Raw genomic sequence first — 26,502 nt, 5'->3', positions numbered from 1 at the left:
GTACCCTTGTCCTCTGGATCGGTTCAAAATTACAAGGCTACAGAGTTAAACATTGGTAGTCGTAAACTCAAAATTAAGTTGGTTGTTCAATGGCTGTTATAAAGAAAAAAATTAAACTAATAATCAAATTGTATTTTCTTGCATTCTTTGAAACTCCTTGCATATTTTCTACACACCTTCATAATTTCATATTTTTAAGTCGTATAAATCTAGAGCAGCAAAGCAAAATTTAAAGTAAAGAAAAAACAATTTAGAAAAAAATTCGCAAAAAAATCATTTACAATTTCAAAAGACATATGTTCAGAATTTTGAAGAAAAAAAAACTGTTTAATATGCCTTTCCAGCATGCCAAATTTTTATTCTGTGCCTAAAATGTGCTTCGATTGTAACTTTTTGTCCTCGTTCAAAAAATAGGTGCAATAAAAGAATGGTTCTACATTATAGTCTCATCACAATCAATATATGTAACAATCGAGTAATATTATGATATTCTCTAATAATATAATGCTAATACTCAACAATAAAAAATAATGACAGTTTACTTTAGGTTTATAAAAATAGAATTGAACTTATAAGGCCCTCATCATTTTCAGTAGCTTAGGGCCCCACGAAGCTTAAATCTGGTCCTGGTGTCAGTTGTAGTAAGGTGGCTTCTGTGGGTGTTGGCTGTTCCTATAAGATCAGTCCAGCAAATTTTTTTGCGTTGTTGTTAAACAAGTATATGAGTTGCAAGCATTATGGTGTATTATTGTTAAACAAAGTTTAACAGGCCTCCGTAAGTAATGCAATCAAACACGATCCCTGATTGGTTATGACGTCACATGTGCTGAACGGAAATGTGCCTCTTTCATCCGCTAAGGCTATTTTAATGCTCTTTCAGTTCTGATATCACTTATATAGTGTAAGAAGTCTCCTTGAAATGCTTAGTTTTTTCTTTTTTTTTTATTGATTTAACTCTCAACTTTAAAAATAAATCATTGATAGCATTGTCTTCAGTGCACTCTGACTGTAACATGCTCTTTTTGATGAGGTTATATCATCAAAAAGAGCTCTATAATTAAGAGCCACTCACAATATTTTGAATACATTCGAATCTACTTTATTTTTTTTTTGTTGTTAATAGTTCTTGTTGTTAATTTTTGGTGTTTCCTTATTTGATCTTTCCCACATTTGGAGCAGATTTTGTTTGCCTGGTCACTAGAAGAGGTTTTGATGATCTTTCCTAAAGGTTTTCTTCAACACAAAGTCTAAGGAAAAAATTCTGATCCAAAAGCGGTCGTAAATAGAGGTGGTCACTACACAGAGGTGGTCTTTCTGGGAAGTTTCACTGTATTTATTTACTTAACATATTTAGATCTTTCCATACAAAAATGCACAAAAATATTAAGTTTTTCTTTTTAAAAATATTAAAAAACTACATCTGTTTGCAATGTAGGAAATAAAAAAACAGCAAATCTTTCATTTTTGTAAGAAAAAAAAAATACAAAAAAAAAATTTTAAAAAACTTGGTTATATGCAAATGACAAATTTTAAAATAAAATTTTATTTACCTACTTCCTGCTTTAATAGAATTCCATTATTCATCTTAATAAGTTAACTTCAGATGTTTCGATGCAATTTGAAAACCATACACCAACTTGCAAACAATTATTTTCATAACTAAGGCTGATTTGAGCATGGTAAATAATTTTAAATTGTTGATAAAATTTCAAATTAGTAATTCCTTATTAAAAATTGATAAAATATTGTAATTGAATAACTAGAAAGGTTGCTTTCCAATTAACACAAAGACAACCAATGGTTTTATACTTCTCAAAGAAATCCACTAGTATTCAATGAAATATTTCCTAAACATTGTATATTATGTAGGTGTTAAAACAAATTTATGGAACAACTTCAAAAATATTTTAGAATTCAAATCATTGCAGAACATTAACCCTTTGCTTGCAGAGGAAAATTCCGAGATTCAGCCCCTCCTCAGTGCCACCGGTTTCCACAGTGCTCAAAACTTTTGTGTGCATCAGAGAAAAAGAAGAGGCGTGCTTTTCAATTTAAAAACTGTTAACGCATAGGCTTAGTGAAGCTAATCTATATGCCTGCAGCAAGCAAGGAATTAGGTAATAAAAAAGAAAAATGTTTATATAATAATAACTTAATGCAATTATAAATTTTTATTCTAATAATTTAGAAAGATTAATTGAGAAATATCAAGATTCAATATTATACCTACAGAAGAATTTTCTTAGTAATTTTAAAAAATATATAAACACTGAGAATTTAATTACAATGAGCAAGGGAAAGTTTAATATTCACATAATTTTTTAAGTAATTCAGATTTTATATTCATTAAGATCGCTACAACTGATTGGAAAATTCAAAATCTGTAAGTTACTATAAGGAGGATTTAAAATCTCACGATCACAATATAATATATTATAATATAACCACATAGCATCAGGATCAAGAGTATATAAAGCTTTAATAGTTCTATAAGCAGCTTCTTGAAATGCTTTTGACTGTGATTTATTTAAATATGGAAGACAAACTTCAGCTAACTCAGCAATATCTCTTTCAGACACATCAATTTTAGTAAATAAAACCCCGATCTCAGATAAGACATACAAATGAAGTTTACAAGCATTTTGCCACTGATAATTACGATAATTCTTTTTTACCGAGCCGGAATAACTATTTTTTAATAAGCTAATTAATTTTATAGCTACATCTTTCAGAACACGAGCTCTTACAAAGTCACGACACTTATCAGCCATAACTAATAAAACCTTGAAGGCAATTAAAGCAACTGCAGACTCCTCTCTGAAACGCCACACAAATCGAGGCCACAATTCATGTATTACTGGATGCAGCTGTACTTCGTAAGCACCAAGAATTACAATGCAATCTTCAATTACTTCCAGGGAAGATATCTTTATGTACAAATCATTAGAAGATTGGTGATGGCAACACCTTTTTAATATATCTGTCACTAAACTGACATGCAATGGAGGAGGTGCTTTAAAATCAGTTTCAGCTATAGAAGAATCTTCAGGGATGGAATCATCTTTACTCTCTAAACCAACATCAACATTTTCCTCATCTAACTGCTGTTTTTTAGCCGACTTATACTCCAACACAGCAGTTTTTAAACATTTTAGTTCACATTTTGAAGGCATAACATTTGATGAAGATACTTCTTTAACACAGAACCATAATTTAATAGAATGAACAATTGATTTAATGACCTCCAAAAGAATGCATGCTTTATCTTGATTACAATCGAGTAGATTTAAAATATGGTGAATATTATCTTTGACAAGCGGCAAAATGTGAGAATCACTTTCCTTCATAGAAACACTGAGGACAATAGCCATTTCTGGCCTAGATACAAAATGATGAAAGTTAACAGTTATACTATTCATAATGTAATCAACATTGTCATGAATAAGTTCACGGACTGAAGAGTATTCACAATAATTTGAAATAGTATGTAAACATATTCTACCATAATTAGAAAGAACAGAATTCACACTCCCAACTTGTTCTAAAACTGGAAATAGAACTTTCATTAGCAGTTGTCTGAAATTAACTTTAAGTACTTTAGCACTTTTCCCAATAGTCTCTAAAACTAAACATTTCTTTTGGATCTTATGGTTGCAGTGCATTTCATTAGTTAACATATTAACATTATTAATTGGAGATATAATATTATCAGGAGTAGCATTCCATTCAGATGAAGATAGCAGTTCAACTAGAATATCTTCACTAAATTCATAATAATCTTTGGCTTTTTCTCTATGAGAAACACCTTCAAAGATTCTTGATATTATAAATATACACTGCAAATCATAAAGCTCTGAATTTTGCTGTTTATCTAGTATGTAATCAGTAATCAACCTCACATTTCCATATAAGCCAAAATAATAACAAATATTTAAAACAGTATTCACTATGTCTTCACTCTGAAAATAAATAAATTTCTTTTTTGGCCATAAATCACTAATAGGAGAAGAAACATTTTGATCTTCAAGAACTGACATATCCTCAACTACATTCATTGTCCTAAGATCGAATTCTATGATATTCATAAGACTTAAGAAAATCCTCTCAAGATTAGAATAATTTCCTAACAAATTATCAACAGATTTACCAAGAATATGGATGTATCCTTGAATGGTTCTTAATATAGCTAGTTTATCAGAATCATTCGAAGAAAACTTGCATTTTATCAATTTTGAAGTTAATGAATGAATATCTTCTTCAATAAAAGAAAATAAAGACATTGAATGGTATGTTTGTAATCTTTGTGAAAACTTTACAATCAATTCAGAGCTATAATTGGAAATTTCTTTATGCGTATCAGCAGATAAGGCAAAAACAATTGATAACAAAGTGGAAATAGAGTTTTCCAAAGTTTTCAAGCAATTGGAAAACACACAGTCGACAAATTTCAAAAGGTCATATCGCACTTTCCAATGATCATGTGTAATTAAAATTTTCATGTTAACTATCATTCCTTTTAGAGCAAATGAAGTATCTTTAAGCCACTCATCGTCTTTCACTATATTTTCAAGTTTTGATTGCGTTGTTACTTTTTTGGTAGAAATAACAGTTTTTGCCTCATCACTGTTTTCAAAGAAGTGGTCACCGAGAACTAAAGCAATGAGTTCAGAGAAAATATTTAAAGCTGTTCGAATAACATTTTGACCTTGCTTCACATCACCACAAATAACACTGATAAGAGCTGATGCTAAGCCTGGGAAATAATGCGTTAAGCTTTTGCTAGCTACCTCCTCTATTCGTAAAGATCTAGAAGTCTGGTATGCAGGGTTATAAGCTAAAACACCAATAGTTTGTAAAATATTTTGGCGTAAAGATTTAGATTTTTCATGCTTTAATAGCTGAACAAATACAAAAAATGCCTGTGCTAAAGTCAGTCGAAATGTCAGATCATACATAATATACAATAATTCATCATCTAAACTTTTAACCAAACTGGTTATACAGTTACACACACTAAGTTTTAATTCCTCGCTGGCATCACTAACTTCCTCAGGTTTTTCTATATTTGTCAACAGATTAGTTAACTGTTGAAAGTTTGTGGTAAAAGTATCAGAGTTATGTAATTGAAAATTGCTGTAAAGATATGTTAAACAGTCTACAGCCTTTATTAAAACTTTTTCACCAGGTTTCTTGAGTAATATTAATCGAAGAGGAAATATTATATACTCATGATAAAGTTTTAGTGTATCTGCATCAATGTCCTTCAAAATTTCTAATAATTTATCTAAATCCTCAATTGAACAATCCCGAGCTATTTTAACACAAACAGGCTGTAATCTTTTAAAAATTAATTTGGAAGGAGATTCCATGGCTGAAAAAATTACTTAGTACTAGCTCAAGATACAACAGACGGCAAAATCCTTTTACGAATACAAAGGTAACTAAAGAGTCCACAGTTCAACCGGATCATTGTAAATAAGTTGTAAAAAGTAGAACACAGAGTGTAAGTTTTTGTTATAAATTGCAATATTTACAAATTCAAATTTAAAATTTCACTTGATTCCACTGCAGAAATTATTATAAAGAAATCATTTTGCGCTTTAATCTTGTTTGCTGTTTCAGACAACATTCTCACTACATGCTGATATTACGCGAATGCGATGCTGCCGATCGAAATGAGTTACAGGTGGCGTAAAACCGAGCCTGCTTGCTTTCACCCTTGGCGTGTGCGGAGAGTCATAGGATTTCCAAATAGATTAAAGAATCTTAAGCTATCAAACTATATGGAACTAAAAACTACATTGAACATAGTTCTAAAAGAAACGTGCCGCAGTGGACTGATCGTTAAGACTAGGTTCCCAGCAGATCACCGAAGTCACGCATCACTGGCTACGGTCAGTGTGCGGGTGGGTGACCACTTGGATCAGTCTGCGTAGGGACCGAGGGTGTGCGGTATTGGTCCTCGTTGAACTTTTCTATCGTAATGTGCCCGACTTCGCGTGCAGGTCGTCGGGTTACTAAAGCATGGGAGACCATCGGCAATAGCCCATTGTGCAGCTCTAGTGCGACGTAAATGAACTACTACTACTCTAAAAGAAAGCGTTGCGAAAATTTTAAAAATATTTTCGACAATTAATTACAAAATAATATCAAATACCCTTGTGAATTTTTTACAACTGAAAAGAGGAGAGAATGAAGACATGGAGCCGGTTGTTTCCCCCAGATGGCGTATTTGACAGTTGCGATTGCGAATTGGAGTTAGGACCAAGAAAGGGATTGACGAATTTTTCATCGGTAAATATATTTTACCAGTCAGGCTTTCCTTCCCATTTAAGTAATTTTTGCTGGCAGCGTCGGCAAGTAGGGATTGTTGTTGTTGTTGTTGTTAATTTACGTCGCACTAGAGCTGCACAATGGGCTATTGGCGACGGTCTGGGAAACATCCCGGAGGATGATCCGAAGACATGCCATCACAATTTTGATCCTCTACGGAGGGGAGGGTCACGAACTCACGATCTCATGGAAATGATTCCAACGCCCTTCCAGTCAGGCTATTCCAGCCCCATTTACCATAACTGACTGAAAATGAATATTGTCAGATTGCTGTCATGAATCATGAGATAAATAAGACATAAGGGTTTCAATTTGAATAACATAAATAGACGGAAAGCGAAGAATTCGGGCTCTTCTCTTTTATGATCTGAAGGCAGAACTGGTGTGTACGCGCATTGCACAACCATAATGTAAATTGAAGAGTATATGATTATAGCAATCACGGAGATTTCGTAGCTTCCCATATGTGAATTGATATAATAGATTCCAAACTAAGACAGAATTAGAGAAATTGCAATTAAATCAGATACCCATAACCCTTACCACAGGGTATCGAACCCCCCAGTCTAGCGACTCGGTTGCTTTAAATAAAACATATAAATCTTTTAAGAGCTGATATGTTCTTCGAATTACTTTCGAAAAATATTCCCAGTGGTAGTAGAGTCTGAATCTTGCAATCTTAGTGATAATCTAGAGCGAGATTTCATTGTTATTTTCTCTCAATATATGACGCATAAAGCTGGCCATTTACACCAGGGCGGTCTCCTACCCGACCTTGCAAGAATAGATGAAAAATAAGCATGTGACGCAATGTAAGAGCCACTGATCACACGTTTGAATTTTGGTTTGACTGACAAAGTTGTCTTTGTCAACAGCGCTTGTCTGAAAGCAGCTTGGCAGATCACCGAAGTCAAGCATCACTGGCTGCGGTCAGTGTGCGGGTGGGTGACCACTTGGATCAGTCTGCGTAGTTACCGAGGGTGTGCGGTATTGGTCCTCGTTAAACTATGCTACCGTAAAGTGCTCGACTTCATTCGCAGGTCGTCGGGCTACCGATGCGGGGGTGCCACCCCCTCCGCAGAGGATCAAAATTGTGATGTCATGCCTTCGGATCATCCTCCGGGATGTTTCCCAGACCGTCGCCAATAGCCCATTGTGTAGCTCTAGTGCGACGTAAATTGACAACAACAACAACGACTGAAAGCAGCTTGGAGAATCGGTGAAAAATCTTGGAGTTCGTTCCTCTTGTACTCCTGCTGTTGTCAGGACCCATGAAAATAGGGAGTGTTTGATCAGAGTTCATTCATCCTCTGAGTAGAATTCAAAACTACAAGAATCGTGAAATTGAAAGTTGCAATCTCGTCTATATGGATCCGTTTTTCCTCTCTGGTTATAATATTATTTTATCATCTGAATTCACCATCTTTTTAAACGAAGCTTCACATATGACATCTTAAATTAGAGTGATTTAGTTTCAATGTAGAAAATTACAGTTTGCGTACTTTATATCTATATTGTTATTCTATTAGGCAAAAAACAAGTCATCATATAGTTTTTGAAATTTCGATTTTTTATATAATATAGTAAAATCTCACGGGAGCGACCACTCTCCGTTCTAGAGTAAAATGGCAGTTGATAGATGTTAGTCGTTCTTATAGAGTTTACCCCCATTGACTTCAAAAATGTTATCAAAAGCGCATAACTTTTCTTGATGCGGAAATGCCAGTTCTCTTGGCGTCATGGAAAAACGGATTTATGAATAAATTTAGTGTCTCTAAAAAAGAACCCAACTGATATAACTATGTGTAAATTTTTTTTTATCAGTTACGAATGATAAAGCTATTTTAAATAAATAAATAATTATGTTTTTTGTTTAAATATGCAATTAATTTTACATCATAAAAATTAATCTAAAATAACTTTTCCTTCTAATTTAACTTTCAACTCTCAAAAGTAAATCAATTATACCATCGTCTTTAGTGCACTCTCACTGTAACATGAGGTTGTGTCGTCAAAAAGAGCTCTCTAAATAAGAGCCTCACACAAATAATTTAACTTTATTTTAACCAACTTATTTGTTTTGTTAAATGTTTTGATATTTTTTCGTGTTTCCCTATTTGACCATTTCCGCATTTGGTGCAGATGTTTGCCCAGTCGCTGGGAAGGTTTTAATGGTCTCTCCAAAAGGTTTTCTTCAACACAAAGTTAATGGAAAAAATTCAGCACCTCCCAAAAGTGATCGTAAATAGAGGTGGTCTTTCCTGGAGGTTTCACTGTATAAGATTATTTTAAAGCAAATAATTAAAAAAGTTTTTTCTTCTCATAAATTTTCAGAATGAAAACATTTTAAGGGCTGTATGCAAAAAGTTTCAAAATGTTACAATTAACTCTCACTATATAGCCTGTAAAAACGAATTTTAAAATTTTTTAGGATTTAATTTTTGATCCAGTGCTTCAACATAAAAATTAAAAAAAAAGTAGGAAGTAAAATTAAGAAATTTGTTTTTCTGTAATTGTATTCTTGTAGGCTTTCAATATCCAAGGTTAAAAAAACATTGCCACTTTTTTAACTTTTATTATAATTAAGAATAAAAAGTTTAGCAAACAAAAAAGTCGTAAACGAAATGTGATAATTACAGTCAGTACATATTAAAACATCATTAATTAAGGTGTAATCTTAATTCATATACATATTTATTTTATGTAGAAAATAAACATCCCAAGGAAGAAAAATTCTGCCACAGAATGTTTTAAAAATTATTTCTTATGAAGTATCCTTAAGTATTTCTTAAATGATAAGAAAATTAAGCATTTAATGGCCTAAAACCTAAATTTTAAATTAGTTTGAAAATCAGTTTATCCATCATAAAATATTTTGCTTGAGCAAAAAATTTTTGAAGTAAAAATTTCCTAATAAAAACAATAATTTCAGCGTTTTACTGTTTGCCTTTATTGTTGTCCTCTGAATTTGCTAGTACTTTCGACGTGCAACAGCGATATGGCCACAACCCTGGCCGTCACACATTCGTGACAATGTATTTAAATTTTTAAAAAAATTATAATTTTTATCACAAGGTAGCATTGTGCGTCCATAGAATTTGAGATGCACGTAGATGACCTTTAACAAGAGAGGCGAGACAATTGGTTCTTGATTCACATGCAGGGATGTAATAAATAGTGATCTGGCCGAATTCCGAATATTAAGCCAAAGAAATCGGCTCATTACCAAACTGCAACATTTATTCAAAAACAATATTATTCTTTTTCTATAAATAAGTTCAGTCATTATTGAAAATTACCCAAAACCTTGCTATATTAATGGTATGATGGTGAGAAAAAAAAAACTAATAGCTATCCATTGGAAAGATCTAACAGCTATTAAAAAAATTAACTTGTAAAAAAAATGATATTCAGAAAAAATTCTCTTAATCCTTAAAACAAAGCTTTAATGATAAAAATGATATATTTCATAAAAATAGTATCCATAAAACGTTAAAAGAAATATAGTTTATCAGAAACTCTTTTTCAAAATGCCACGCTACCACAAAAACAAGATTATAAATAAAAGTGAAACAGAAAATATATCTTAATTCTAGAAAGAAAATTTTGAAGCTAAACATCTCAGTTTTCCAATTACTGCATTTTAAAGAAAAAAGAATTAAGTCTAACAGAAATTGCTGCTACATAATGAACTTAAAAAAAGAAAATAAGCTAGGAAGAAACAGGAGGAAAGTAAAGGAAAATAGTTATTAATTTTTAGACAAATAAGTTAACACTAAAAATCTCATTTTAACTTTTTCACAATGCCATATCTTCCAAAAAAAATTAATGATAAGAGAATAACATTCATTAGAAGCACTCTTAAGAAAATGCTGTCCTAATAATGTATCATAACATACACGCACAACAGATAAAGAGAAACAAACAAAAAATTGTATATAATTTTAAAAATATAACCTTAACGCTGAAAATCAGCCTTCTATGTTGCCAGTTACCTGTCTTGTTTCCACTTTTTTTCGAAAAATTGAAAACAAAAGTATAAAATGTATCAGAAACGCTTTGTCTAAATGCCACGTTATAATAGAAAGAAAAAAAACTTTCGTACTTCTTAAAACAAAAAATTGACTTGTTCGAACATAATAATAAAAAAAACAACAAAAATATGTACTAAAACTCGTGGTTCAGTGTACTACTGCCGTGCAATTGAAAAATCAAAGCAAGCGACAAAAAATTCAAAATTAAGATTTGTATATATTTGGCATCTTTGTACATATTGCTACAAATTTTTTTTTTCCAAATTTTTATTTTATCAGCTTTTTAAAGTTCCACTTTAGCGTTCATAGCAATAGAAGGTAAATAGTTGCCATGCCACTTTTCTCGGAATCAATTCTGAAGCACTTGCGTTGTTTTTTCGATTGCCACAACAGTATAAGGTATTCTAGCCTCAACTCTTCACATTCTGTTTTTCCATGTGTAATCCAGAACATAAATTTGCAAGTTGTGTGCAAGTTTTAGAACTTTTCACTACATCTCTACTCAATGAACATGGTTTTTTATTATAAAAACATAAGCAGAAAGGAAAGTTTCTAAATCGCATGCTTTATAAAGGCTGCTGAAAAGGAACAAGTGGTGAGTTTTATTTTCGCTAGAATGTTGCGTATTTAGGTTTGCAATCCAATTTTCAATTGATAGATCTTGTGGACAAATTTTTTTTTTTGCTTTTACAGTCACGATTATATCAAAAATGTTTAACAAAACTCAAAATTGTAGAAATGAAACTTATCTGTATTCATAAACTAGAACAGCTTGTATTAAGAAATGAAGTATTCATTAGAAATTGCATATATTTCTAGGCAATATTAATTTGCTAGTCATAACAATGATAATTATTCTTGCAAAAACGAAGTTGTTTAGAAAATATTTAACAAAGTTAAAAAAAATTGTCTTTAAATTAGAACCATTTTCATGAGGGGCTGATGTAAAACAACAAAATACACATTATGGTTTTGTTTTTGCATCTATGACATTTAGGAATAAATACTAATTTCATACAAAAATCTTTTTATTAAAAATAGACATAGCTATGTACAAATCTATTCACATCATCTTTATCAAAACTAGAAGGCTATGAATCCCAAATGGTGTTACGTATATTGATCACATTTATTTACCCTAGAAAAAAAAAAAAAAACAATTACAAGACCATTAGCAATGCAAAGATATTGTCAGTTAAAATAAACAAAAAATATTAATAACAATTTTTACAGTTTCAACCAACATTGGTGCTAAATACTGCTGAAATGATATGCTGTTGAAAGAAATCATTAACAATGGCATCAGTTCATTAAATATTTTGATAGCGGTATCCCACTACATATTGTGATAAGAGAATTCAACATAACCATTGTTGTCTAACTTATTGCAATAAAACGATCATTGAATGTTAAATATTAAATATTTATACTTTCATGAAAGTTTCAATACTCAAATGCATAATTTCGAATATGTTAGCAGTAATAATGATGGATTTAAAATATTGAGATTTTCAAAATGATGTGGACATTGCCAGACCGGAAGTATAACAACTAACTGTAACAACTGTTGAGAAGACTTTATTAGAAAATGACGTTAATCTATGATGACATAGTTGTTAGAATTGGGCGGGTAAAAATTAATCACTCCAATTTGAACTTTGGGTGCTGCAATATTATATTAAAATTACTAAAGTTTGAAAAATCTGGAGATGGCTGAAAGAACAATAAATAACTAACGACAAAATGACCAGAAAATAGAGAGAATTTACAATGTAATCAATCTTCAGTAATCGAGAGCGTTAAGAAGTGATAACTAATTCGAAATTTGCACGTCACAATAGCACAGAATTAAAAATATCAGAATTTAAAAATCATGTTAAAAAAAAAAAAAAATCCAGATAATCAGAAGTTACAAGCAATTTTAGCTACTGCGTTTTTCTGTAACTAGTATTCGGCTCTTTCAAACTAGCACTTTGCTACTCATTATTTAAAGAATCCTGCCCTGATCCTATCGACATTTAAACATTGCAATTAAATATGCAATATACGCCTAAGTTAAGTTAGAGTTCATTTTAGGAAATAATAAAAATCCTATGCTGAATATTGTGTAATATCTAGAACATTTTAGGGATTTTAAAAGTATACAAACAATGAATTTTAATTGATTGTACTATTTACTTTTGTGACTGACATTTGATGGACTTGAATATAAAATGTGCTTTGTAAGTTTAATAATAAAAGACCTGAAAATTTTTGATATTTAAGAAAGAAAAGCATCAAATTAACTATAAACAAAGCTCACTTTATTATTTAGCAGTAATAGTTAATCATGTGGAGAAATATCGCAATCACAAAATTTCGAATTTTGCTTAAATCCAAATATTTAATATCCAAATTTTACCATAACATCTTTAATGCGATGCAACAACATTAGAGCAATCATAAAACACAGAGGGAATATTTAATGTAGGGATTTATAAAATGTAGAGGATTTTTATGTTGAATGGAGGAAAATTTTGCAAAATGCTGAAGAGTTGACAGTTATGAAAATGTAAATAATCTTCTGAATGCATAAATTTCAGTTGACAAAACACATTCTCACAAAACAAAAAACCCTTCATTATGTTACAAAATAAAACACGCTTTATTATGATACAATATTGTATACCTTATTAAGAGCTATCTTAGCAGCTTTAACTGTATTTCCAACTAACATTATAACAGTCATTGGTCCAACACCACCGGGAACTGGTGTAATCCATGAGGCTACCTCTTTAACTCCTTCATAGTCTACATCACCTACTAGCCGAGAGCCAGAAGCCTTGGTCTCATCTAGAAAAGAAAATTATATAACTGCATCTGGTAAAACAAAAAAATATGTATCTGCAATAAAAAAAAGAGAAGCATTTCGAAAGGAGAAAGGATAGAATATTTCTTGACCATCAAATGATCTATGTGAATATTCTGCCGTGAATTAAAGTATAACTAAACAAGCATAAGAAATTTTATACTTGTTTTTAAACTAATTTCGTAACACAAAGGAAAAAAAAAAAAAAAAAAAAAAAACCTCATCCAAAATATAACAAAAGTTTCAAAATCAAGAGGTACTAGTTTAAGATTACAAAAGATTGAAGCTTTTGCAATATAAATTATATATTTGTTTGTTTTGATCATATTATATACCAAAACATGATCGAAACAAACATAGCTCAGGATTTATTTAAAGCCTGAAGAATTACAGAATACAAATAAGGAAATGGTGAAACATTTCAATACTTATTAGAATATTTTAATAAAGCTGGAACATATTAATATTTTTATTTTAAGACAGGATTTTCATATATACAGCTGCAATCTTAATATTTCAAAAGACAAACCAAAAATATGTTAGAATATTTTGGTAGACAATATTTTAAGTTACAAAATTAGACACTAAATTGTACTTTCTTTGAACAAATATGCTTTCCTTTCAACAGATTTGGATTTTTGACTTTCTATATGTGGAGGGCAGCAGCAATCTGAAGAATATGGTACCAATAAATTAGGCAAGAGAATAGTTGAAAGTTCAGATCATTCAAAGCCAATTAATTTTTATTTTTTAAATTCATCTCTTGGAAATATTTAAGAAATGATTTTTACATGTAAGAATAAATCATTTATCCCCAGAAAATTCTACAAATTTACTACAAAAATGGTCAAAGAATTTTTTGTTTTAAAAGTTTTTTTTTTACTATTCTATGTGAAAAATTAACATTAAGGGTACTGTCTTGCATACTGAGGGTTGATCATAACTGCTACTCTCCTGCCTAAAATATTGGGGTTATAAAGTTTCAGATTGCAGTTACACCCATATTTCGAGAGCAAAGTATATAAATCTGCCCAAAACAGGTACATTCTTTCAGAAAAAATTAATTTTTATCTTAGAACGTGACTATTTAAACTATTCATTAAAAGTCATAAAATTTTTTTTAAAAATCTTATTTTGTACAATGATGATAATTTTTTTAGAATAATATATATATATATCAAATCAGGGTAACAAACCCCGATATTTTGTTATTGTTTTTAATTAATTTACATTTGTAGAAATAATAAGTCGATAGATTTTAACAGGCTTTATTTACTGGAGCATGATGCAGAAATCTCGCCCACTCTCCAGTCGGAGGGAGAAAGACACAGATTCCCGTCAAAACGACGGAGTTCAGATGGTAAACATGAAACACCAAAAGACACACACAAAAAAAAACATTGCTCTTGGGTTTTATACGATACTTACAATGTGTAAACAGGTCAGTCATATTGCATTAATTGTATTCCTACGCCTCATTAAAATTATTTATTACTCATAGAAAATCGTTGAATCTTTCCTTATATGGAAGTGAAAGATCTTAAAATAACTCCTTTTGAAACATAAATCTAATTATAATTCATTGGCATGTATTCAGCCTTGAAGTCCCAAAATAGAATATCTGCATTTTATGAACACGACAAAGTTTTAATGCTTTTATTAATACATAGGCATTTTTATAACTCTTGTATTACATATATATATACAGTGAAACCTCCGTTAAGCGGACGTTCATGGGACCAAAAAATTTGTCCGTTTATGAGAGTTGTCCGTTTACGGGAAGGGCACCGTAAATTGTTTTTAGAATATTCTCAAAAATGTAGAAATAATTAAATAATATCTACAAGGATACTGTAAATATCTACAAGAATATTTATTTAAACAATAAGAAAGATAAAAAAAGAATATATAAAGAAGTTTGATATAAATACATAATTCTGGATGTAGCTACAGATAAATAAATATAATTTTCCTATTAGCACAGATGCTCAAGTTAGACATACGATACCAAATAGGAGCGTACTGTCCTCTGTCAGTTTCAATTATTAGGTTCACATCCCCTTACACCTACTTATCATTTGATAGGGAGCATGGTTAATACCTTCTTGGAAAATAAACCTCCCATGATTCACAGAAAAAAAAGTAATGCATACCTGTAAGTCATGAGGACCTATGGAGATGATAATTCACAATTGATCAGCTATCAAGTGTCTGAAAAAATGTTACATTTATATAAACACCCCAAAGATTATACTTCTGTTCTCTTTTTTTCACCCCAGTTGTGTTAAATACAGTCTTCAAATTGATAAGAAAATTAAAGAAATTTTCAATGGGGAAGAAGCATTGAGAGAAGTCATTTCAACTTGAGGGGTCTCATAACCTGTGTGGTCCAGATGAAAAGATGCCGATGTCAGAATTATTTCAGGAGTGCAGTACCATTTTCTTTCCTTTCTTTACAAAGATAAGGCAAGGTGACAGGAGAAAGATTGATATCTTGGTAGTGAAATAGCTTAACAATATTTTTAGTTATGGACAAGGCAAAAAGCTTTATTTACATGCTTTAAAAATGGTGAAAAGTTGCATTTTTTTAGATTGCAATTTATTTAGAAAAAGTATTGTCCGGTTTGTAGAGATAAAAAACGTTTCAGGATCGAAATGACTGTCCTCGTCCGGTTACGGGAGTGTCCGCGTTGCGGAGAATGTACGTAATGGTTTATTCATAGAAGATTCCCGGGGAATTAAAAATATGTCCGTATTGCAGGAGTGTCCATAACAGGAGGTTTCACTGTATATACACACACACACACAGGAACCCGCGTTGTTCACTGCATAAGTCATTCCATTTCCTACGCCATTTTCTTTTGATCCAGGAAAATTGCTTATACCGATAACAGATAATTATTCAAGATTAATTAGCTGTTTCTCGCTTTTCTGGTTTTCTTTCTATTTTACATATTTCTATCTTTATTCTACTATCCTACATTACTCTTTTGCCTGTGAGAGGTGGTTTTTCCCATTGGGCCAAAATCAGAAAGGTGGTTGGATAAGCAAAGCACAGGTAGGGTGGTTAAGGAAAGTATGGGAGCTTGAATTGTAAAACTTCCTAGCAGAATTTTTTCCAGCAAACTTCAATATTTGAATTTTGGAATAAACCAATCTTTTAAAGAACATTGAACAACTGTTTAGGTAGTAATTTCTTTTTCTTGATTCCAAAGATCTGCAAAATGCTTCTAAAGATCTGCAAAATGCTTCTGCAAAATGCTTTCTAATCTACTTCGATTTCTACAGCATTGGATAGAGTCGATTAAAATGCACCATAAATGGGTTTAATAACGCTTCCTGGGGCTAATTGCTACCCAGCATCCGACGGAAACATTGGACCTTTGAATTAAAATTGTGTGGATGAAGATCTTCCAAAGGCAATGACATGTATATCGAATGCAACACACATCCCATTATTTTTCAATCCTCCAAAATCTGATTTAATGCTCAGTCTCAATAATAGTAACGAAAATAAGCAAAACATTTCAGAGGATTTGCTACCAACTGATCAAAAGTTTGAAAGCATAAAAAACATTTGCGAATGTAAACATAAAGAAAATTTGATAACAATATTAAGTATTAATAGGGATATTGTTGAAATTGCATTAAAAAAAAAACATGCAAAGATCATGCAATGTTTCTAGTAGTTCATCTCGTAAATGCCAATTTATAAAAACATGCTATTTTTTTAAAAAAATCCCTATTTTACATTATCCTGTTTGGTAAGTCTTTTAAAGCTAGTCTGATGAAAAATGTAAAACCTAGGTTCCACATTGTATACATATATGTATATAAAGTAAAAAAATTAATTTTTCCTTTCAGAACGTCTAAAAACTTAGTAATGTTATAGTATTTTAGTATTTGATTTTTAAAATTATCGGTTGTAAAGGAATTGCAAAGGTCAGTTGTAAAATAATGTAGAAGGCAAAGTAGATATTAGATATGTGAATTTAATAAGAGTATTACCTTTAATACTATTAATTCCACAATCAATAACCACAGCTCCAGGTTTGACCCAGTCTTTTTTTACCATTTGAGCTTGGCCAACAGCAGCAACAATTATGTCGGCATCTTGCACCTAATTTGAAAGAAGAATATTAAATTTGGATTTAAAATTAAATTAAATGGATATAGATGCTGGCATAAAATCTTAAAATTATTAATCAAGAGCAACTGTAAGGACATAAAAATTCATATAAATATCAAAAGAGCTTTGTTTTAGCCATTTTAAGATTAAAAAGAAAAGTTACATGATATTCTAATAAAAAGATTTTTAATTGTCAACTTCACTTTACAAAAATGAATATATTACTAACACATTTGACAATTAGTTTAATTCTTCTTCCAATACTATTAATTTATTGTAAATTACAGTACCTAGCATTAAAATTTGGTTATTATTTTTAATTAAGTTTTATGAATTAAAAAAGCAGTGATAAAGTTGGAGAAATTGTCTAAGGCATAAATGAATAGTCAGTGAAATGACCTGTTAATAATATGAATGAAACTGTACATCAAAATTCTGTGCTTGGCTTAAACACTTGATTTTTGAATGTCTAATTCACTGAAGTACCAAATCAACTAATGTAACAAAATTAGAATCTTCACAATATTTTAAAAACTTGAAATCTATCATTTAATAAAAAGAATATTCCAATTTTGCAATCATATGTTCCACAATTTTGAACAGGATTTCAGTCTAGATATAAAAATGAAATATGATTACATAAGGTGTAGTATTTCTTATCATATTTCCTTATCATATCATCTATTCTTATCATATCTATTTCTTATCATATCATCCAATCTTTCACAAACAATAAAAAATTACTCGTTTCAAAAAAAGAAAATCTTGAATGTGTTGAAATTACATTTTATAATTTCAATATTAATTCAAAATATCATGTTTTGTGCTTTAGGATCTGAAAATTTATTATTCAACTTGACCTCTATTCAGCATTTTCTTTTCATTAAATAATTAGACAAAAAAGGTAAATGTATTGATTTTTATAGAGCAGAGAGATTTCAGTAGTAGATATTTATTCTTATTAACAATTGTTACTAAGATGTACTTGTAAATGATTCTTTTTAAATCTCTCCCTATGAAGAAAAGCTTTTAAAAAATTATTTTTGAATAAGATACTAATTTTTCACGCAATTCGCAATTAGTAATAAAAATTCAGAAATATCATTAAAGGGCTCAATAAATTCTACTTACAGTTCAGAAATGTATTCATCAATATCATTAATGTTTTCACAAAAATTTCTATCTCTCCAACTTAAAAGTGTATTAAGGTATAACACACAAAATTTTCGTGTTCAACACCCCCCCCCCCAATGTATTTTCTTCCAATAGCTTTGAAAAACAATAAAAACCATATTAAAGCTTTAAATAAATTAAACAAACCGAGAATGGTTTTGCCTAGTGATATATGTAGCTGAATTGTTTTGAATTGCACTGTTGCATGTAACAATTACAATTATCAACAATTGTAAACAATTTGCAATTATCACTTGTGTGTCAGGCAACAGATTGGAATGGAAGGCTTATTGGAAAGTCTTACAAATATCACATATCAAGTGATATCAGACAAATTTATTAAAAAATATTAGCAATCCAAGTAATATGTTAAACTTTTGATAACTGAACATAATAAATATACATAGAAAACATAAAAGGAGTAAAAGTATGACGTAAAATTTCTTTAAAAATTAATTTGAACTATTCTACAAATTTAATAAGAGCTTCCTGCAATTTTTAAATTCTAAAAGGTTGCGAGCTTTAAATAAAATAAGATACTAACAGAGTTAATTTTCTTATTACTCTCAGCATCTTCCGCTATGATAAGGAAAAAACAGTACTCACAACAGATTTTAAGTCTGTGGTTCTTGAATGGCATATAGTAACAGTTGCATGATGCCATAACAGGAGAAGAGACATGGGCAAACCAACTATTTTCGATCTTCCAATTACCACAGCTTTACTTCCTTTAATAGGAACACCTGATGGTATTTAGAAAATTGTTAAATGATGTGCAAAGTCAAACAAGTAAAGCAACTTTTTTAATCTACTTATTATAACATCATGGGTATGGGCAATAACCCTTACAAACAGTTAGCAATTTTTAGCAGACTGTTTGTAAGGGCTTCTGTTATCAGCGACATAAGTAACAAAAAAATTTATAATTTTCAATTTGTAAAATCCCGAGCAATAACAGTTTATAATTTTTAGACTTAAATAATTAACATCATAATATAATAAAGAACATTAAATAAAAATACTAAAGGCGATTTTAATCAGCACTAAGTATAAGTAGATTAAACAGTAATTAGATTCTATGATATGAAAAAGTGGTAATGTTTTTTAAATTTTTGAGCCTAAGCTTTGCAGATAAATAAGCAGGAAAAGTTATTCTTTAATTAATATAAAATCCATATGCAGTGATTCCACTAGAGTTAGGAAACTACAGGTCCTTAGAACTTAGGTAATTTTATACCAAAAGTTTGTCCCAATTAAAAACAGTGCATATTTTATGCTTTAATTTTTTTAAATATGTTATTCTTACTAAAATTTAAAACCTACTGAATCTTTTTTAATTACATAATATTAAGTAAAATAAGAAAAATTTATTATGTTTGTTTTAAAAATTATTGTTATTGTTTTAAAAATTAAAGCATAAGTAAAGGGGAAAGAAAGTGCCCATTTTTTTCTACAAAAGATACACATGATTTGTGGTACAGAGCTGGTGATTACATGCTTATTTCTTTATTCATCCAATTAATATGAGCATGTATAGCGCATACACATATAAGAGCATGTATATGATTCCATAAATTGATACATAAAAGAAGAAAATTATACTTAAGATTCAAGGCCTTTATTTGCAAGCAATAAATCAAACATCAGCATCATGGAAAAGCAATAGTGTAATCTGATACTCACAGAATTATTTTATCCTTCACATGTTAATCCAGAAGTGAATTTTTTTTTTTTTAAAGTTGAGTTGATTTTTTTCACACCAAAACAAAACTGTGGCATTGGTTTTTTTTTTCTGCAGTGAAAAACTGTGGTGCTCAAATTTTATTTTTGTGACCCATCAACAATTTCTGATGAAATTTACATATAACAGCATTTAAGCAGAATCTCTGAATGTGTGTAAAAATTACATGAGAATTCATGTACTTAAACACAATTGAGAAAAATATTAAATTTGGTGTATAAAATTTAAAAGCCTATTTGTGTAAATATATCCAATATGCAACACAAATTAGAAAAAATAAATAAACAAAACAAGTTGCATGTTACAAGCTTGATGGCATATTTTAAGATATAGATATTAATCTGCTGATATATTTTAAGATTTCTAACAATGAGTTTGCATAGAATTGTTTCCCTTCATGTAATTTTTTTTAAATAAAAAAAGTAAATGCATTGAAAAATTACAAGCATAATACAAGCTTCTTCTTTTGTATAACAGACTTGTCATACACGTAGAAAAAAAAGCATGCATGGAATAATTTTAAATAGTTTACAAACACTGAAAAAAAATATAATTAGTTAAAGCATTTGACCTGTTCTTTTGATTAATTCTAAGCATCCTAAGGGTGTGCAGGCAACAAAAAAACCTTCTAATTGACCATGAGAGAGCTTGCCAGCATTCTCATCACAGATACTAAAGAAATAAAATCGAATTTTAACACCTTTGAAACAGTATTGAAATAAAAGGAAATTAGAATTTTAAAACTGCTTACCCATCAACATCCTTGCTGGGAGAAACAGCATTTGTTATCCGTGCATTATCCACAGGAGTTTCTGTGTCAAGAGGCAACTAAAAAGGCAAATAATCCAACACTTAACATCCAATTTAAATTTTCAAAGACAACACAAAAATGAAATATTTATGAGTTTTAGAACTTGAAAAAAATACAACTGAAAGTTATTAATTGTAATCAAATAAAAGTATTTGACTTGGAAAGTTTGAAAATAGCATAAAAGGATTTGACTCTCAACAGATATAGCACAAAAATATTTGGTTCAAGAATTGATTGTATTTACAATAAAGCTATGGCTTGACATTCAAGATAATCAGTTTTAGCAAACTGTATTCTCAAACTTTATAAAATATAATGAACAATGCTATAAAACCAAATTTTTATTTTATACCTGTACAATAACTCCATGAATAAGTGGATCATTATTCAGTTCTTCAACTGCAGCCAAAATCTGAAATGAATGAAATTTTTAAACATACAAAATATTCATAGCATATATAAACATGACTTTTAACAGATATTGTGAGTACAATATATGATTGCAGAGGCACTTTGATGAATTTTAAGATAAATTTTAATGATGAGCTAGGTTTATATGTAAAACATATAAAAAAAAAACGGTAATGGTATTAAAAAGGCCAATAAAATGTTAATATGGGTGAAAGAAAGATTATCTTCTAAAAAAAGCAATAAAAAGCATGGTTAGATAATACAGACACAAATTATTCCATTATCAAAAATATTACGAGCTTGTAGATGCCTTTGGATTGTGTGTGCAGATACTTAATGTTTTTATCTTACTATGAATGAAAGACAAAAAATAGCATAAAGTTTTTCAATCAGCCGCCAAATCAAAAAATTTAACATTGAAGACTGAAATAAATTCAATGCCATAAAAAAAAAGCAATTTGCCAAACCTAGAGCATATAAATTTAATAAAAATTAATATTTTTTTTTTATTATGCAGAAAAGTTTTTGAATACACACATTAATAGGTATATAAACTTGAATATAATAAATGTTGACTTTCAACAAATATAATTAAATATTAGTTATTAGAGAGATGACTATAATTGAAAAAGGATTTTCCACTATGCACTTGATTAGAATTGACTCCTACATAAATCCATTATAATTCAACATTCTAACACACCACAAACTTACAAGCATCCATTTGAATAAAGACTTTCTTACGACCCTTACGCCAATTTCATTGCAAATTCAAGTGGTTTTAGTGACAGCTAATGACTTTCAAATAGTTTTTAAAATTTTGATGTTTTAACACCACAGCATAATTTATAGCTTATTTTGAATCATGCATTGGAATAATTACTTTTTGATGCACTCTAGTTGTGACAAATCAATTGCAAATTCCTTAAAGACTTTTGTTCATTTCGAAACAAAGTGTGGTAGTTTGAAAATCTTACAAAAAGCAAAACCTGGGTAAAAAAAAAACAAACCAGAGGATTCTTATTCTTGTAAAATGTATCTGAAATACTTCTCTTCATGATATAGCTAAGTGCACTTAAAAAAACAACATATCTGGTTAGAAAAAAATGAAAACAGAACAAGTTTTAAATTTAATTAATACAGGTGTAACATGATGAAATATTTCGATAAAAAATTCTTTAAAATTCCATTCACATGTGTCATATGCAAAGAGATTAAAAATTTAGAAGATACCACCAATAGAAGTTGAAGCATTACATGAAGTTTATCCTTTATTTAGTAAAAGATGACACGAAACGCAATGATTCAGAACCTCAATTTTAATCTAACATTAACTAAATTTATAAGTAAAAAAATTCAAATAAGTTCTCGTACGAAAAATTCTTTACTGTAAGTACAAGACACATGTTTTAAAGTATATCTATAAATATCAGTAAATTTATACATAATATATTATGTATGTTACATAAATTTATAATACCTATACAGTTTTATATTTCTTAAGTTAATACATATGAACTCTTTAATATTAGTAAAGTACATTTAAATTTGCTATTTTTCTCACCTTGTAGGGTTGACAAGATTAATAAGATTATTGAATCTGAAGAAATGTATTATAAAAAGTGTGTTAGTGTTAAAAAGTTTAACAGAAAGATCCAAGCAAGTGCACTAATATTGACTGTGTAGTAGTAGGCTTTATATAAGTAAAATAAAATAAAACAAATAACAAAAAGTTAAAGTCAAATTTTCTTTTACATATATAAAATACTTGCCTCGGGTTCTGTAGATGTTCTTGGTAGTTGTACATGCTTAGTTGTTACTCCTACTGCACTGGCAGTCTTTTTTTTCATGCGAATATAAACATTTGAATCTTCTCTTCCTCCGACCTACAAAATAACAAATTCAGAATAAAATGGCATTGATAATTTTAAAACAAACTATAGAGAATTGAAAGCAAAAAATATGCAGAAATGTCAGTCAGCCATAGAAAGGTAAGTCATACTTGAAGAATGGCTAACACAGGTTCAAAGTTTGGGTTTTCTTCTTTCAAAGCAGCAACTTCATTCTTTAATTGGTTTTCAACATCTCTGAAAGAGAGGCAGTGAATAATAGGAAATTAACATATAAGAAACCTAACAAAACAATCTTTATAAGCCACATAAAATGTAACAAGAAAAGGAGAATTACCATTAGAGATTCAATACCTTTATGAAAGCACAACCTTTTTGAGTGAAGGGCCACACGCATATTTAGTCATGTTAGTGGCAAATATGATAATTTTTATATAAATATTAGTGTTACAAGCACTTAATATTTTCATCAGAAAACTTAACAACAATAACATATTTGCAAAAAATCAAAAGCTTTTAATTAATATAATTTGTTTAAAACTAAAAAAAACTGATACTTTTTTTAAAAAAAACTTTTTCAATTTTTCACAATAATTAATTTATCAAATATATATAATATAAATATATACATAAATATTAGGGAGGATATAAGTTCTAACCAAAAAGAAGCTTACAGTATGAAATGCAAAAATATACATATTTTAGAGTAATATAAATTTTAATTAAATACTTCAATTTAAGAAAATTTATAATGTTTAAACAAAGACCAAATTAATAGAATTTCTTTTATTGTGTTCAGAAGTTCCAGCGGGCCACACATCAACAGGCAGTGGCCCGCAGGTTGTGCACCCCTATCTTAGATGTAGGTAAAAAAAAAACAAGCAAGAATATCTCACAAAAGCCCATATTGTTGACTATAAAATGGTTTATACAGAGAACGAAACTAAGGATAAAGCATGTAAATCAGTAATGTTACACTGTCACCATCAACATCTTCCTCACAACACTGTCACATAGTGAACACCTCTAATTATGCTTTTCCCAGATTGTGTGATTAACTAGACATGGAAGATCTTAAAATATAATCATAATCATTTAAATAAAAACCTGTTATAAACTTGATCATCAAAATCCTATCGAACTTTATTCGACTTATTTAACAAAAATATTTGAATTTCAGTGTGTAAATTTTATCGATATGGAACACTGGCTTTTCAATTAAACATAAATATTAGTTTCTTACATAATTGGGTTTTTTTTTCTCAAATAATAATTAATTATGCTGAAATGTTTAAAAAAAAAAACATTTGAAAAAAAAAAAAAAAAAACCGTGGTAGCTAATATATATATATACCAAAGGATACCTTGCAACAAAAACTACCTGGAGTCAAGGGATACTAATCAAAACGCTTAAAAGGACCACTCTGACCTTTCCCTTCGGATTACAGAGCAATAAAAAACGAAAGAGGTTAAATAGGCCCTATTTGTCTTCCTTGTGCTAAATTGCAAATCAGACTAACAGTTCTTTCCTTTAATGCAAAGTTCAAATGATACTTCCTGTTGTGACGTCAAATGCAATCGCCAAGGCACTAAATAAGTTTTGAGCTTGAAAGTTTTTCAAAATAATTATGCACTTCTGGGGGTGGATACAAGTAATAAACTTAGAGTTCATCTAAAAAATGATTAGAATTTTAAGTACACTTTACACTGGAGACATCTCGTGCATGATAAGTCTTTAAAATAATAAATCTAACAATATTCAACACTCTTTAGTTTAAAAAGGTCACAAACACTGAAAACACTATTGTCGCAAAACTATGATGCAAAAAAATTTACTAAACAATGTTAAAAATGCTAAATATGGGATTTTAAGGGAATACTTTTGTATGGTGAGCTATGCTAAAAAATTATCACCAAATCTTTGCTATTTCCTGGCAGTGGGCTATTCAGCAGTGGGCCTGGCAGCAACTAAAAAAACATCACATTAATTTTGGAATACATCATGATGCAAAATTTAAATTTTTTAGTTAATTTTTGAGCATTATAGTTTAGTGACAATAGAGTTTTTATTATTTGTAGACTTAACCTAAAGATGGTAGAATATTGCAAAATTTGATCACTGAAAGAAAATCACGCTAAGATGTCTCCAATTTATAATTGACTTAAAATTCCAAATATTTTTTTAAACTTGCTTATTAAAAGATTATATTGGCATACACTAAGGGTTACTTTATAGGGCTAAAATCATTTACTGCAACTATTACTTACTTCTCTGTATCATACTTAAATTAAACATTAACTTTATGAATGCCACTTAAAGAGCAAAGTGAAAATCAAAGTCTTATTACATTATTCCATTTCTTTTCAATTAAAAATAACAATATTGAATACATGAGAACAAAGTATGCAATTTATAAAATAAAGAATCGCGAGATATTTAAAGTAGACCACGTGCAAGTTTATTAAAAACAAGAAAGTTAGCAAAATTTTTTACTTACTTCGCTACTTCTCGTCCAGAGAGAGTTTTACCATAAGTTTCTGATGACATGGTTGAAAAATTGGGATATAAAATTTTGAAAAAAGGTTTTCTAATAGAAGACACCTTTCTGATGGTAAAAGAATTAAACTGAAAGAAATGACGAGCTCTTATTACGGTTATCATCAATCTTATCATATCATATTATCTGCTTATCAGAGCATTTTGCAACACTATTTTCTCAAATTCTTTATCACAGTACGGAAATGACTGATAACGACTTTAAAAGTAGCTAGAAAATTATTGGATTTGACAATTAGTATTAGGATTTGACATTATTATATTTCTACAAATATGCCGCCCTCTTTAACGGTTTTGGTTTCGTTTTTCATAGATTTTGTTTTCCACCACAATATATTTAGTAGTCTCAAATTGCAAAGAATAAAAAAAACTAATAAAGTACAAAAATATAAACTCATTCAAATATCCAAATAAAAATAAAAATTAATAAGAAAATTGGTTTAACATGTTGAAATGCTTTTAGGGCCACTCTCACTGGATGCGATTTTTTCAGCAGGCGAACGCAAGCATGATTGGTGAATTTTTCTCCGTTAAATATTTTATACCAATCCGGTTCTCTGATTCACACACACGCGACCTTTTCACATGTGAAAAATTACATTTAACAAGAACGGT

General features: G+C 29.7%; 2 protein-coding genes across 3 annotated transcripts; both read right to left on the bottom strand.

The window, feature by feature from the left end:
- Positions 1 to 326: 326 nt before the first annotated feature.
- On the bottom strand, positions 327 to 5,625 carry Tti1 (Telo2 interacting protein 1). Its single transcript, XM_071178831.2, has one exon. The coding sequence runs from the start codon at positions 5,367 to 5,369 to the stop codon at positions 2,331 to 2,333; it is 3,039 nt and encodes a 1,012-aa protein (XP_071034932.2). The 5' UTR covers positions 5,370 to 5,625; the 3' UTR covers positions 327 to 2,330.
- Positions 5,626 to 11,377: 5,752 nt separating this feature from the next.
- LOC107444973 (C-1-tetrahydrofolate synthase, cytoplasmic) lies at positions 11,378 to 25,938 on the bottom strand. 2 transcript variants are annotated; one of them, XM_087165643.1, is made up of 10 exons: positions 25,829 to 25,938; positions 23,483 to 23,567; positions 23,253 to 23,366; positions 21,422 to 21,481; positions 21,010 to 21,086; positions 20,830 to 20,930; positions 19,124 to 19,260; positions 17,224 to 17,335; positions 13,024 to 13,199; positions 11,378 to 11,458 (listed from the first exon to the last, which is right to left on the bottom strand). In XM_087165643.1, the coding sequence occupies exons 1-10, from the start codon at positions 25,876 to 25,878 to the stop codon at positions 11,399 to 11,401; spliced, it is 972 nt and encodes a 323-aa protein (XP_087021769.1). In that variant the 5' UTR covers positions 25,879 to 25,938; the 3' UTR covers positions 11,378 to 11,398. The 2 variants fall into 2 exon arrangements, with proteins under 2 accessions (XP_087021769.1, XP_042909916.2); XM_043053982.3 differs by having other exon boundaries at positions 11,378 to 11,505; positions 13,036 to 13,199.
- Between the last annotated feature and the right edge of the window lie 564 nt (positions 25,939 to 26,502).

This window comes from Parasteatoda tepidariorum, chromosome 6, assembly GCF_982258835.1.
Source record: "Parasteatoda tepidariorum strain Cologne lab strain chromosome 6, Ptep-v5.0, whole genome shotgun sequence".
NCBI classification, from domain to species: domain Eukaryota; kingdom Metazoa; phylum Arthropoda; class Arachnida; order Araneae; family Theridiidae; genus Parasteatoda; species Parasteatoda tepidariorum.
This window is presented reverse-complemented; position numbering and strand designations above follow the sequence as displayed.